At 35.8% G+C, this 12,182-nt stretch overlaps 1 protein-coding gene across 3 annotated transcripts; it reads right to left on the reverse strand.

The window, feature by feature from the left end:
* Positions 1-3,153: 3,153 nt before the first annotated feature.
* Positions 3,154-8,288, reverse strand: Trc8 (TRC8 ring finger protein). 3 transcript variants are annotated; one of them, XM_089590346.1, is made up of 7 exons: positions 8,270-8,288; positions 7,738-7,818; positions 7,060-7,436; positions 6,365-6,738; positions 5,395-6,251; positions 4,650-5,149; positions 3,154-4,572 (listed from the first exon to the last, which is right to left on the reverse strand). In XM_089590346.1, the coding sequence occupies exons 3-7, from the start codon at positions 7,379-7,381 to the stop codon at positions 4,460-4,462; spliced, it is 2,166 nt and encodes a 721-aa protein (XP_089446472.1). In that variant the 5' UTR covers positions 7,382-7,436; positions 7,738-7,818; positions 8,270-8,288; the 3' UTR covers positions 3,154-4,459. The 3 variants fall into 3 exon arrangements, with proteins under 3 accessions (XP_089446472.1, XP_089446471.1, XP_089446473.1); XM_089590345.1 differs by lacking the exon at positions 8,270-8,288 and adding an exon at positions 7,986-8,121; XM_089590347.1 differs by lacking the exons at positions 7,738-7,818; positions 8,270-8,288 and adding an exon at positions 7,556-7,670.
* Between the last annotated feature and the right edge of the window lie 3,894 nt (positions 8,289-12,182).

Below are 12,182 nucleotides of genomic sequence, written 5' to 3' on the forward strand. Positions count from 1 at the left end.
AAAAATAATAATTAGTACCGCGAGGAAAAAAAAAAAAAAAAAAAATAGCGGGTGAAGGTCGTCAGTTTGTGGCTTCGCGAGCTTTCAAAGCAGATTCCGGTGGCCAAATGACTATTTTTTTTCTTCTTCTTCTTCACTCCAGCGGCCACCCGTGTTTTGAATACTTGTATTGTCGCCGGCGCGGACTTGTTACTCTCGGGCGCGCGCTACTTTTCCTATGCCCGGCAGATTCGACTTGGGTATTCTTTTTTTTTCCCCCACATCGGAATGCGGGTTTGCACAACGCGATTAAGACCAAGAAGATTGGCTGATTGTGCAGGGAGAAAAAATAGAGTATCTAGATGCGATGTGTTTTTTTTTTTTTTTTTTTTTTTTACTTGTATTTACACGAGATGTTTATAAAAACGATGGAAATCGCTGCCACTTGTATTTTGTTGTTTCGAGATACCTATACAAATGAGTTGGAAACGGACTCTCTGATGCCAAGCCAAGAAAGTACATCAATTGAACGCATTTTTTTTTATTCCAATCACAGGTGCATTTGACATTCATCTTGTCGAAAATTTTTCATTCGCGCTCTTTATCAATAGGATTAATCCTCAACGTATAATGTTACAAAAAACGTTATGGTCTGCTGACGACTTGGGTATTGCCACGCATGACTCACAAAGTTGGTAAACAACAAAAAACTGCAGACGTTCAGCTCTTTCGCTGTTTTCATATCCTCTTGACCACTTGAATCACGCGCACAAAGAGCCTCTTCTTCCCTTTGCGCCCACGCTCACTCTTTTTTCCTTCATCTCCCTCTCGTTTGGAGATCAAAGTTCGCGTGTAGTATGCACACTCTTTATCTCTCTCTCTCTCTCTCTCTGCGATGCGCCAGGCGGAAGAAGGATTTTTTTTGTTCCTCCCCGTGTACATTACATTATCTATCTGGTTTCGCGAGATTTTCGCAACTAGATTTCGTATATGCAAACGCGATATCGTTTTACGGAGAAGCGCGATTCGACGAACGGAGCTTTCGTCAAGACGACTTCTCCTATACACCGCATCGTTGGGGATCGATAAATCAACGCGCGGTTGTTTTGCGTAATATAAAATGTTTAATAACAGCAATACCATGGGTCATTGGTTTTATCCATAAATATATATATATTTTTCCTTTCGATTCTCAGTAAATAATTGTTATAAGCACTGGGACGTATATATTCTCGTATAATAAATTTAACTTTATTCGTAATAACAATAAAATTCAGTGCAAACTGTCACCTTTATAAAATGTTGTAAAACGGGTGTCGCTCTCCACCCACGGGTATAATTATAGGGCACGCGTACAGAACTTTTGAAAGACATTCTTTTTGATTTGTTGGTAAAAAAAGCCTTGTGTCTACATAAAAAAAAAAAGATTTTTACCATGGATTGTGATTTCGCGTGGGTATATATATATTTTTTTTAATCGTCGAGATGTTTCATAACTTAACTGTAGGGTGTCACTACTGCTCCACCCTTCCCTGTACAGTTTACCGATACTGCAATCAAAGATGTTTTTTTTTTTTTTTTTTTTTTTTTCACCATCAGATGTACAAGATCGCATGTGCGTATAATTAAGTATACGCAATAAATTCCTTCTTGTTTCCACGCGTGCAGTATAATGTTATCTGCGTATATTATAATAAGCGCCGGGGGATAGCGTAATCGCCTATTATACCGTAAACGTTTCCATTGACACTCATCTGTTGCAAGTGGCCTTTTCGATTCTCTTTTCTTCATTGGCATTTCGTTCTTTTTTTTTTTTTTTTTTAAGATTTTGAGCGCGAGCTTGCGTTTCATAGCTTCGGGTTGCACCGAAGATGATGATAATGATCCACTACTGCGTGTAGGGAAAAGGTTACTCGTGTTTTTCAATAACACGATTTAAAAAAAAAACGTTTATGGCTCTCCGACTGCGTCACGCGTCGGGTGGACACAAACAAAACCGCGATTTATTGCCATTTTTGCGACCATTGTTACTTTTTCCAAGTAAATTCGTGTTTTAAAGGTTTCAACGGTAAACCATGAAAATGAAAAAAAAGGTGTATTGTACAGGGAAAAAAAATAAAGTGTATTTGTCAAGTTCAACAATTATTGATGCGAGATTCTCTGAATCTCATTTACAACTGCCGTGACTTTTCTAAATTAAATTTCCAAAGAAAATTCATGCAAAAGCATGGGAAAAATTATTATACATAAAAACTCATGAAGCGAATCACTTGCATTCAACTCTTGAAAATCATCCCGTGTACACAAACGCTCCTCCCAAGTCGTTACTTAACAAATTGCAGCGCATGTGTATATATATATATGTGTGTGTGTGTGTGTGTAAGAACAATCTCCCATAACATTACGTAACAATGCCATCCTTTCTCCGGAAAAGAACATTGAAGAAAAAGAAAAAAAAATAATAATAATAAGCAACAATCACCTACTCACCTGGAGAACGAAAATAGCCTTCAGCAACACAGCAACAAGAAGCCAAGGTGTATTTTTTATGCGCACTCAAAATCTCTTCGACTCACAATATTACAACACACGCAGTTCAAATATCTCTATCAGTTATCTGTATAAGTTATATGGAGGTATGGAAAGATGCGGGTATATATATATATATATATATAAACCACCAGCATCAGCAGCGTATAACACACATGGAGGTGAAATCTTTCGCTCTCGCCCGATGGATAGTAAGAGTGCAACTGAGCGCCGTTCCAAAGACTCTCTCTCTCGCCCGCGCTGATGGCTGCTTTGCCGCGAGAGAGCTGCATGAAAAAGAGAGCTAACGTTTTAGTGCCTTGGAAATATGTGTGTGTGTGTGTGTGTGTGTGTGTGTACCTACTACCTCTCTCGGTACAGCTGCTCTGATGCTCTCTCTCGTTGACTTCCCTCCTTCTTTCTTTTCGTTATACCTACTCTTCTGCGGGCTTCTTTTGTATATATAATTTGACTATATAATATATACTATCCCCAAGCAAGAGACTTCACTGGCGCGTACCATGTTTGTTAATGTTGAAAAGCCTTCAAAGACTTTTGGAAAATGGTTGATTGTTTTTTTTTGTTTTTTTTTTTTTAGGTTGACGATCAAGTAAGTTTTGAGGAAGAAGAAGAAAAGTCGTCGGATAAGTAGTAAAATAAATTTATCGTACAATAAAGTTTCCATTTAATATTACACCTTAAAAATAATTTAATAAAAAATAATAGTAATAATAATAAAAAAAACGTTAATGTATTCCTAAGATGCTGGAATTAATCACGAGTCACGCAGCTAGACTTCACAGAAATCAATTTTTCTTTTCTTTTTTTTTCTTTTTTTTTTTTCAATAATTTAAAAACAAAAATATTTTGCAGACTCATTTTCTACAAAAAGAAAGAAAAAGAGAAAGGCTTATAAACTGTTTATACAAATCGTGATACTATGATTATCGTAATATTTGTGACTAAGACTTGAATCTAAGTAATTTTAACGCGCATGAGTTGTTTATTGTGATTAGTTGACAAAATGTATCGATAATTAATTATTTGTTGAAAATGGTAAAAAAAAAAAAAAAAAAAAAAAAAAGCATCAGAAACTCATTATTCGTCAAAAGTACATCCATCTATTTGTTCAAGACGTTGAGCGTCATCCCACATTATCACGGAATTTTTCTCACCTATAACTTTGGCGCTAGACAAAGAAAAACTAGATACGCACGCAATTCCGTATCCAGAATATCCTTGAATTTGGAAGTTAATTACGAAGTCTTTAAGTACGAGACGTCGTTAAGAAAACAGACGTAACGAAAAAATGTGTATAATTTACGTAAAAACCTAACTACGAGCCTGATTTTATTTGGAGTTGATAAGGAAAAAACGCACTGCCCAACTAGTTTTCAAACAACATCGGTGTTTCCTTTTTAAAATGAACAATAAAGTTTCACAACTTTGATTTTAATTTATCTTTCAATTTCTCATTTTGAGCTAACCCTATTCAAATTTACGGATTAATTATCTGTTTAATTTCATCACTAAGGATTATACGATTGAAGCGAGCTTTCGTGCTTGTTAAAATTATGCTATTTTGACTTAGAAATTTTAGTTCAAAATAAATAATTTACAAAATTTACAGCCAGTCGTAGCAAACGAACGTATCAAAGAACGTCAAAGCTTGCGTTTTCAACGTATTAGGAAAAAGAAGTAATCAGTACCTGCAATTTTCCATTCATTCATTGATGCATACTTTTCAGAATCCCCCATACCTTTTCTTTTATATATATATATATGTATATATTATAATTTTTTTTTTCGTATGCATAACAATCTTAGTTTCTAGAAAATTTCAAGTCTTGGAATTCTCCGATTATCCGCATTTCATTATAATTTTTTCTTAGTTACCAACTCTTTTTCCTTCATTTATCACAAAAAGACTGTCATGAACGCGCTCGTGACTTCACCTCTCCTCCTCTGCTGTCACCTCTTGACGTGATCTCGATGCTCGTCTCGTTCTTTCCTCCGCCAGCATTCGAGCGACGTTTGCAACGTTTGGCGTCATAATAGAATTTGCTAAAATCAATTAATTGAAACATTAAACACCTAGATGATAAATTTTCATGTTCAAAACAAGTTCTCGTTCAACAAACCTTGATCATTCGACCTGCCAGGCATCTCGTTTCTCTCAGCCTCCACCTCAGGAACCTGAGCAGGCTGAACTACGTCCTGTACCCCGTTCTGTCCATTATTATTATTATTATTATTATTATTAACCTTGTACATGATATCGTGACAGAGCGGACACCTGTCCTGCACATAGAGCCACTTTCTCAGGCACACCCCGTGGAAGAAGTGATTGCACTTGGTAATTTTGGCTGTCTCCATCTCTTGGTAGCATATCGCGCATACGTCGGCGTGTTCGCGCAATTGTTGGGGATTGGCCTCGGGAAGTGAGTTGATTTTGTTGACGGCGTGCCGTCGCTTCATAAATACGCTCCAGCCGGCCTTTGCTTCGCACCAGAGATTGAAATACGCGTGCACGCACATCATTAGGGCTCGAATTGCACCACCCGCCTCGAACACTAGGATCCAGAAACCGTTGAAGAAGAGAATTATGCCAAATGCAAACTCCACCGTGTTGCCAAAAGCTCTGAAAATTTTATTAAAGGCCGGTGGTAAGGTGAACTAGGGTTGAATCTGGACTTATATATTTTTATCATTGTTATTTATCATCATTCAATGTATTAAATAATGCAGAGCATAAGACGTAACACCCGAATGTATAACTTGCAAAGTTGTTTGTTTATTTATCAAATTATATTTATATTTTTTATCAAAAGTTACAATATGACTCTTTCTAAAAAAAAAAAAAAAAAAACGTATTTACCAACTTACCTAATAATGTAAACCCAGTCGTCGAGCTCGTCCCAGAAGTTTTTTCGGTAAGCATCATAAAGGAAGAGCGAGTAAATCGCTAAGGAGACAAGAACCTTGACAATCACTTCGATACTAAACACCGTCACAGCCAGTAACCACGTGCTGATCGCGTACCTTGACCAGAGGAACGTCAACAGACACACTGGGAAGACAATCAAAAAGAGACACACAGCCAACGCTCTAACATGCCTGTGCAAAGCTGGATTGTGGGACGCACTCAACGACATCAGCAGCGGATTCACAATATTGTGCACAAAATGTAAGACAGCGGTAAATAGTAGACAGATGTTGCGACAGAGCCTCAACAATCTATTTTCCTTGTCAAGGGACGTAAGACCAGTTTGAAGGGCAAGAATGTAGAACAGCATAGCCGAGATCGTGCCGATGTTTTTCTCGTCCTCGTTATCGATCAACAGTACCCAGTAGAAGAAGCTGCCTATGTAGTGGCAAATAACCGAAATTATGCTCGTCATTCCTAGCACAGCCGTTAGAGTCTCGCATCCGTTGACCATCAACGTCTTGGCCACTTGATAGTAATTCAAGCTGTCTTCGGCGTACTCGGTACTAAGCAACTGTACCAACTGCTCCGTTACTCTCAGGATCCAGAAAGTACGGAGGACTGAAGGAATATGCAACCGCGTCCATTGAGCTTCCGCAAGGGCCGTTAAGCCGTAGTTGCTGATAAAAGTACGGCCGAGCTGGTAGCCCCGATATATCGTTCGCCAAATGTTGGTAATATTGTACCACAGGACAAATTTGCAATCAGCTAGTGGCACCAGGGCTGCATACACCGGAGCTGCTTTCATCAAGCTTATCTGTAACAAATGTTTATAATTACTTGTGAGACTAAAATCGGAATTTGGATTAACCTTCTCAATCTCATAAAACTTGAATAGAATCTAACAATGAAAAAAGAAGAAATACTCACAGGGAGAGGAAAAAAAGCAACATGACACGGTGCAGTAAAGCTTAGGGCAAGTATCTTCTGGACACCAGTGTGTCTTGGGGCAAGATTAACGTAACAAAATAGGTGTGCCAGCACACTTTGGAGTGCATAGTTTTGAATAATCATCAAGCCAGGTCCATTAGACATGAGTTGTGCAAACTGGAGATTGAGAACATCTGCTGCAATACTACCTCCTCCTCCTCCTTCTTTATTGCTCAGGTAAGCAATAATGGTATCCGTTGTGCTCATGTTGGACCAATAGGACACAAATATTATCCCCACGGACAGCAGATAAAGGTATACAATGATAAGATGTCTGGTAGATAGCATAAAAGTACACAACGCAGCTATGCAACCTGTAAAATTTGTCAACATATTTAATAGTAGAGTAATTTTCATTAGCCCATCTTTCAAGTTTAGTTGCAGATGAATGTTTGAACAATATAAAATGTATCTCAACTGTTTTTTAGACACTGCAAACAGTAACTTTTTCGTATACTTTTGCAATATGCTTGACTGTTATTATTACATTATGTGATTATTGAAATTCAATTAAAATATCGTTATTTGCAGTTGTTTCAAAACGTATCATTAGCTATTAAATATGCAAAATCTTAGTTCAAAACTTTTAACTGCCAAACGTTCATCATAGAGTAAGCAATACAATAATTTTTCACCTAAGCAGCAGATAAAGAACCTGAGAGCAGTCATCAGATAAACCTGATAGAAAAAGACATCGTAGGCGATAGGTGCAGAGTACATTTGAGTCCAGTTTTGTCCAATAAATACCGAATTCCCAGCTGCTGAGACCATAGATTCGAGAGCTCCATTGCCAGCCGGATTGTCCAGGGAGAATCCACTATCCGAACTGTTGAAAGTTAAAGGCTCCTGTGAAACTCCCAGACCGATCCTCAGCATTTCGTCAATGACAAACAGCGGTGGCACCCTCATTATGATTTCGGCGAAGCTGAATAACCTCTCCCTCAGCCATAGCTCCATGTTTGCAGATCTCCAGCGTATACAGCACACGAGCAAAAAGCTCAGATGTCTTGATCTTTTGGTGATGAAAGAGACAGAAAAATATAATCGTGGTAATAAAACTCGTTTGCTTGTCAGTTGAAAAGCAAGTTTCAGGTGGATAAACGTAACACGGGAGCCAAAAAATCTGAATACCAAAGAGGCTAGTGGGAAATGTCAGTCATCGTTATCGAGGTAGAAACTGCGCCTAAAAAACTTCAACTTGAGAAAACACTCACACGCAGGCACACAGAGAGGGACACACAAGAAGACACACGCTCGGCTTACGTGTACTTATTATTTATTAAATTGCATAAAGTGTACGCACATGTACTTACTTGTATACAAATGTGCGCCCAACAAAGCGATGTAGTTGTTGACGTTGTTGGTTGGCGTAACAAGCTTATAATTTAAGGAACCTGCAAGCGAAAGTTGGAGTAATAACAACGCGCACACGAACGTATAAGGTGATGTATGTGCACATGCAGACGCTTAAATTCTTGCTTGCCCACTCCCTTTACGTTTCTTGACGACGACGACCTTTCAACGTGTAAAATGTTATCAACAACAGTACAATATTACTCACACTTTTTGTTTTTCCTTTCACCAAAATTTCGAGAAGAATAAAACGGCCTAAAGAATTGGAAAACCGATACGAGACACAGCAAAACTGATCACTGATATTTTTTGTATTTTAGATACAACAATACGCTGTTATAGGTACAAACACAAGGAGTCGGAAAGTACACCTGTACTTTAGTATTTATAGTTGAAGAGAGGACACGTCATTGTTACGAAAAGAATAAAATAAAAATCAAAGCCTCCGATATCACGAACGTGCGCGCGAGCAAGAGAGTGAGAGACCTATACGTGCGCGCGCGTGGAATATCACTGACAACGGCTCTGACAGACGTCTGCGTTTGAGGGGGTGGCACACTTGGCACAAACGCTCCACCCTCTACTTAACTTATATTTGGCGATCGAAATTTTGTATAATTTGTATCGTACCTCACATGAAATAAACAATTTTTTGCGATTGATTGCACTGGTTTTATTATCAAACATATTTAATCATGGGTACTTCCATCACCACAAAATTTAGTCAAATTGAAGAAGTTGTTCAAAACATGAAGACCAAATCGACTCTGTGTTTTATATTTGATTGATTCTTACACTTAAACCAAAATACCATTAGTCGCATCTTTTTCACCATCGAAAATTTAATATTTTATCACGAATAGCATCAAAAGTACAGGAGTATTCTTTTTTTATTTGTATATCGTTTCTACAGCTTACTTTTCTCATATACCTTGATTTTCATATAATAATCACTATATTAAATTAAAAAATAATTTTTTTACTCAAAACGTTGTACAAATCGTAAAAAATACCTTTCTTCGCTCCTTCATCTTCAACATTAACATAAAAACTATTAATTTCTACTGCAAATATATTATGTGAATTAATTATATTCTTCCAAAAAAAAAAAAAAAAAACGGCTGGCAAATTATATATGTTACATTAATGTTTTACAAGGTATAAACACGACATTTGAACCCTAAAAATTATCGATGGTCCATAATTGAAAAAAAGCATTGTGAGAAAAAAATTTGTTTAATTGGATCCATCAAAAAAGTCAAAACAAATCTTAACATGCTTTTTAAATAATAATAGGCCACAACATAGGCCGCCGAAACTTTTTTGAAGAATAATTTAATTTACACTATTATACTTTCGGGTTGACTAATGATTCTAAAAATGCATATGTATTAAACATTTATCATTTGTTTATTTATAAGAACACAGTAATCGTTATTAAGTATCAATTTTTTTTTAGTTCAAACAACAACGCGCTACACACCTGTGTAGATAATATGTAGTTTCCAAATTATCGAACAAAAGATTCTATAACTGAATAGGTTCGAGAATACTATTTTTGGCCCGTTAATGGTTTAAAAACAGGCTTGCTCCAGTTATGCTTTTTTATGATCTGCCAATTAGGCTTGATGTTGCACGTAGAAAACATAATTACTTTTGTCACGTTGTGGCACATACCGATGTACACACGACTTACATTAATTACCCGGACTGGCTCCAAATACATTAGGTACCCCGAGCGAGTCCCTCCCCTTCGCGTCCAAAAACTGAAATATCCGTTCATCATCCAGGCTATTTGGAGCTGGTGATGACTGTTTGGAGCATCACTCAAAAGTTGCGTGCAGCTCGGCAGTTGTGGAGATTCGCGGCACACAAGATGACCGGACAAAAACGCATCCACTTTCAGTTTTTCGCTGAACCGAAAGTTCCTACTCGAGGTACCTATATTTATAATATATACGATTATTGTGCATTAAAAATTATGTGCAAGGCTACCGGGAGTATAACTGTGTTCGACCCTACGAAAAAAAAAAAAAAACGTTTGAATGAACAAATAACTTTGACTTTTAAAACCTCATACGATTCCTCCGTTTGAACCTTTCAACGGGTTCATTGGTTCATTTTAATAAATTGCTCACGGATAATTATATTTACTATTGGGTTTTGTAAGGAAGTTAATCCTAAAATCGCATAATCACATCTTCCACGCGTCAAATGTTAGTTGACACTTTTTCTTTTTTTTTTCTTTTTTTTTCTTTTTTTTTTTTTTTTTAAATATCATTTCTATCCTATTTATTGATGATATTTTTAAATGTTGCTAGATCACGGGAAATTGGAGCACATGTGCGTCTAGAAGAATTTTTTTTAGGGTAATTTATTTTATTCTTGTTTATTTATTTATAAATAAACAAACAGTAGACTGAATATCATATGGAGTGCTTTTTTCACGCAGGATACTTGCGATGGTGTCCAAAAATAATAGTGCGCATTTGCCACTTGTACAATTATTATCGGTTGGATTGATTTTTTCGATGATTTTAAGTTAATATATTTTTTTTTTTCAGTAATAACGTATTGCATTTTTAAAACTTTGGAAACGTAATTACTTCACCCATTCATAAAATAGAAACGTCACTCCACCATTTTATTAACTATTTTATTGTACATATAAAGTGTTTGATGATATCTACAGGCCGATGAGGACTAAAAGGCTAAGATATTTCTCGTTTACGGGGATATTATTGCCATTTCACGGGAATGTAGATCATGCCCTCCTTCCTCGATCCCCAACTTTTTATGCGTGTGTGAGATATTCGCATGATTTTTTTTTTTTTTTTTACAGCCCAAATCGATGCCGCGTATGCTCCTGTGCACAGGACGGTATCGCAACCGCAAGTTGGCCCCAGTGGCCGCCCTGCAGCCAACCCTTCGGGCTCTGGAAATTCGAGCTCTAATCGACAGTAGATTTATTTTCTAGTTCCATCATCATTCACTTGAATAATGCATATAACAAGCACCAGGATTTTTTTTCCACTTTCCTTTTTTTTTTTTTTCAAACGAAGAATCTACAGTGCAACTTAAACGTTATTTTTCTAAAATTTTACCAGCAAATTCTCTCAAATAAATGATAACGAACAGACTCTCCCACCTGTTTTGGTTCCACGCCATTTGAGCATCCCAACATTTCCTAATCAAAATTTTGTGTGTACATTATGTTACACAAAGTAATGGACTATTGGCCTTTTTTCTTTTTTTTCTTTTTAATCAAAAAAGTGTATATTAAAATATGTTGTTGGAGGTGACAATTTCTTTTTTTTTCTTCGGAAAAAATTATACATTTTCTCTCTTATCTAAAAGAAGACTTGAACAAATTGTAATGACCTTACATTCTTATCTCGACTATTTTTTATTTCTCTACTTTTTAATTCTTTCATATACGTACGTACACGTATAACTACAGATTATCAGTGATTATGGAAGATCACACGTCCTACTGACAAAATCCTTTTTTTCATACAATAAAATGTGTTATGATAATTTTGGGATGAATCGAATAAAAATTTTTTATTACTTGCCTGAAACTTTCGTTTCCGTACATTTAATCAGGTAAGTAAGTGCGTCAATGTAAACTGAGATATGACAAATAAAAACTCCATTTAGAAACATTGAAAGATGTAATACATATTTATATTATTACCACAGCTCGTTTTACACATAAGTTGTTTATATAAATATATTCATACAACAGAATAACAAGTTTTGCATTTATTAAAGAGCGCATATTATTAAGTAACAGAAAATAGTGAATACGAAATCTGCTGATAATATATTTTGATAAAGTTATATAAAGTATTGTAAATCATATACAAAAATTTATTGTGTTTATTCAAATTACAGTTTTTTTTAAAGATTATACGGTATACTTACAGTAAGTATTAAGTGTAATAAAAATGAATGCAATATGGTATACATCACTGTCGTTTCACACAAAATCAACATCTTAAAGATTTATGAAAGATATACGAGAGGATTTTAAAGAAAAAGTGAATTTTTTAACGACTCTTGCCAAAGAATTGGGAAAAAAATTTTGAAAAAAACATCTACACCGGATTTAAGAAAGCATATATTTTTATTGTGACTTTTATATTCGAAAATATTCTTTGTAAATAAAAAGTTGATTTCAGGTAAAATTGAATTTAAAAGAACGTATTATTTTATTCTTGGACACGAATCGAATTTACATTTATTATTTACAAGAGCTAGACATGCATGTACACTTTGCGTCCTGTTTTATATTTTCTGATTAACATTTACTTTGATGATAAAATTTAGCTAACCCGTAATATTCTTGAAAACAGTGTTTTTAAATGGATTTCATTATTAAAAAAAACTTTTAGCGTCATCT

This window comes from Copidosoma floridanum, unplaced genomic scaffold, assembly GCF_036245765.1.
Source record: "Copidosoma floridanum isolate Cflo_tuat_1 unplaced genomic scaffold, Cflo_Japanese_pri ptg000012l, whole genome shotgun sequence".
Taxonomy (NCBI): Eukaryota; Metazoa; Arthropoda; class Insecta; order Hymenoptera; family Encyrtidae; genus Copidosoma; species Copidosoma floridanum.